General features: G+C 46.4%; 1 protein-coding gene across 1 annotated transcript; it reads right to left on the bottom strand.

Annotated features, from left to right (window-relative positions):
* Positions 1–210: 210 nt before the first annotated feature.
* Tas2r38 (taste 2 receptor member 38) lies at positions 211–1206 on the bottom strand. The gene has a single exon (XM_051152403.1). It carries the CDS (start codon positions 1204–1206, stop codon positions 211–213), a length of 996 nt encoding a protein of 331 aa, XP_051008360.1.
* Between the last annotated feature and the right edge of the window lie 1787 nt (positions 1207–2993).

Here is a 2993-nt window from a genome sequence, read left to right as displayed (position 1 = left end):
CGTCCCCTATTTAGTTCATTTTACCGAACAGGTCTCAGGAGCCAACACTGTTATATTTACTTAGATCACATAGTTTCCATTAATTTATTCTATTACTAGAAGTCTATTGAGATCAAGTAGAAAGAATTCCCGTTATGTTTTATGGAGGAAATTGGAAAACTTCAATGAAGAATTGGAGGTGTATTTGGAAGGAGCCTATTTCACGACTTCTCAAGGTGTCCTGTGAAGTTTCCTGTGGACTCTTCTCACCTTTCGGCTGCCTTGAAAGCAGACTAGCATAGTCCCCATGGCCCTCCTCAGCTTGGCATTGCCTGATATCAGGATGGCTGCATGTCCAGAAGGGCAAGCCGCCATCATCCCTATAGAAACCATCACTCCCCACTTACTGTGCCACAGCACCAATGAGGGCACTGAGGCTAAGGCAGCACAGAGTGACACCACATAGAAACAGAGGAAGGAGACCAGAAATATGATGGCTCTGACATGGGCCTCACGGCTGGGGTCCCGGGAGTCTCTGGTTTGCGACTTCATAGCCCTCATGTGACTTCCCAGAGAGAGAAACAGCACTGCAGAGGACACCAGGAACGCCAGAGAAGGGGGTATCGACCCCACATTGCAGAAGATAAATGAATAAAAGAATTGGAGTTTTGCAATTTGCACATTGAATTCTGTGTTGTTCATGGGTAACAGGGATGTGAGCATGGGGTAAGGTCTGCTAAAAAAGTCCCACAAACAGAGGGCGGTGCAGATGCAGGAGAAAAGAAGAGCCACTAGAAGCATCTGGAGGAAACTCCTGGAGACCCAGCTTGCTAAGTGGAGTGAGAAGGCGTGAGAGAAACGGACAATCTTGGAACAGTAGAGGAGACTGAGGCAGGCGGCAAGCCAGAGGCTCACTTGGTTTGCGATCATCCAAAGGGTAAGGATGGCTTGGTAGTTGTAGCTCAGTGGCTCTTTCATCTGCTGGAAGCAAGTGAGTTGAACAGCATCCAGAAGCAGAAGGCCCTGCAGGAAAAGCCGTGTGGTGCTGAGACACAGCAGCACAGTGTCACAGTTGTTCAGTGGCTGCTTTTTCACCAGGTCCCAAAAGTTCACCAAGACAATGAATGCATTGGCCAGGATGCCCACTGCAAACTCCACGACCGAAAGGAACAGAAATGAAATCTTGGCTTCATAGGACACAGTTAAGACCGGAGTCAGAGTCAACATGATGCTCCTCTGATTATCCTGAAACTTCGTTGTCACCCACCAAAGCAGGGAAGAATATCTCTCGAACTAAGATCTTTCCTTTGCTAGGATTCCAATCCTGCACAGGTGTTTTGTTTTTTGATTTTTTTCCCCCCTTCACACAATAAGCCCTGGTAGGAAACCCGGAAGGCTGCTGTCACTTTAGAGTGGCTTGTGGGTGCACATGAACGCTGATGGTAAGGGAGGAGCAATGACGGTTTGCCGCTTGGGTGATCCAAAAGCATTAATAAGCCCAGGTGTACCTACCCAGTGGCCCCTCCAGGAGCTACAGTGCAGTGACAGGAATGTAAACAAGATTGAATTTCAGTTCCCCAACTGAGAAGGGTCTGGTTTTCCATGCCCATATGGATCTGTGGGCACAGAGAAGAGGAGGATTTGCTTATGGGTGTCAGGGGCACAGCCTGCAGGCAAAATAGATGTTCTAAGTGACCTAGGCTTTGAGATGGGCTCTTGTTCCATTTGCATTTTTTCCACAACTGAGATCAGACCCACCATAAGTATACTTTACTATGATTATGAGTGTTCCTATCTGAAAATTCTTTTTTTTTAATTTTTAAATTTTATTTTATTAATTTATTCTTATTACATCTCAGTGGTTATTCCATCCATTGTATCCTCCCATTCCTCCCTCCCTCCCATTTTCCCCTTACTCCCCTCCCCTATGACTGTGACTGAGGGGGACTTCCTCCCCCTTTATATGCTCATAGGGTATCAAGTCTCTTCTTGGTAGCCTGCTATTATATCTGCATACTAGCCCAAGGGTCATGTCCCATGAAAATCTTCACTTACCAGGAAACTGGGACAGAGGGTAGGACATCCTATTGGGACTCTAGATGAGAGAAGCATGGGAGAATAGCAAAGTAGAAGGATCCAGATGGTCCTAGAAACCTACAAGAAGAAAATTATGATAGGCAGATTTGGGCCCAGGCAGATTTGGGCCCAGGGGTCCCGCTCAAACTAAGGCACCAGCCAAGGACAATACAGGCCGTAAACTTCAAACCCCTACCCAGATCTAGCCAATGGACAGGACATTCTCCACAGTTGAGTGGAGAGTGGAGTCTGACTTTCACACATACTCTGGTGCCTCATATTTGACCATGTCCCCTGGATGAGGAGACCTGGTGGCACTATCTGAAAATTCTTAATCCTCAACCCCTACAAGGTACAAGAGGTTCAATCCTATGTAGCATTAAAGCAATGGGGTAGAGGTAGAGAGACGGCAGGAAAGACACAGTGCAGCTCAGAGAAAATAAGACAAAAGGGACTATATGGAAACCGCTGTTCATATGTAAATACAACATATTCCTGTTGGAAGAGGCCATTGTACTTAGCGTGAAAATATTACTGAGTGACCACAGATTTTAAACATAGCTGAAAGAAACAGCTTGATGTTAACAGAATAGAACTTTGGCAGGAAATAGACTGGGCGGTGAGCACAAAAAGCAGGCAACAGTGCTTTAATGAGTGTAAAGAGATGTTTTTTAAAAGAAATTATTTATTATTATTTAGTCACACTATGTCCTGATTGTTACCCCCTTGCTTGTGTCTTTCTGATCCCACCCCCTTCCCTCTTCCACCCTATTTCCCTCCCCCAGGCCTCTGACAGGGAGACCCTTCTACCCCACTGTCTGATCTCAACCTAGCAGGTCTCATCAGGATACCTGCATCCCCTTTCTTTGTGTGCCTGCAAAGCCACCCCGCCAAGGGGCCAGTGATCAAACCGAGCACCCGGCAGCTACATCTGAAAA

This window comes from Acomys russatus, chromosome 10 (genome assembly GCF_903995435.1).
Source record: "Acomys russatus chromosome 10, mAcoRus1.1, whole genome shotgun sequence".
In the NCBI taxonomy this organism is placed as follows: domain Eukaryota; kingdom Metazoa; phylum Chordata; class Mammalia; order Rodentia; family Muridae; genus Acomys; species Acomys russatus.
This window is presented reverse-complemented; position numbering and strand designations above follow the sequence as displayed.

Excerpts from the sequence above, each read along its gene's own strand:
- Tas2r38 (XM_051152403.1), bottom strand. The coding sequence starts at position 1,206 with ATGTTGACTCTGACTCCGGTCTTAACTGTGTCCTATGAAGCCAAGATT.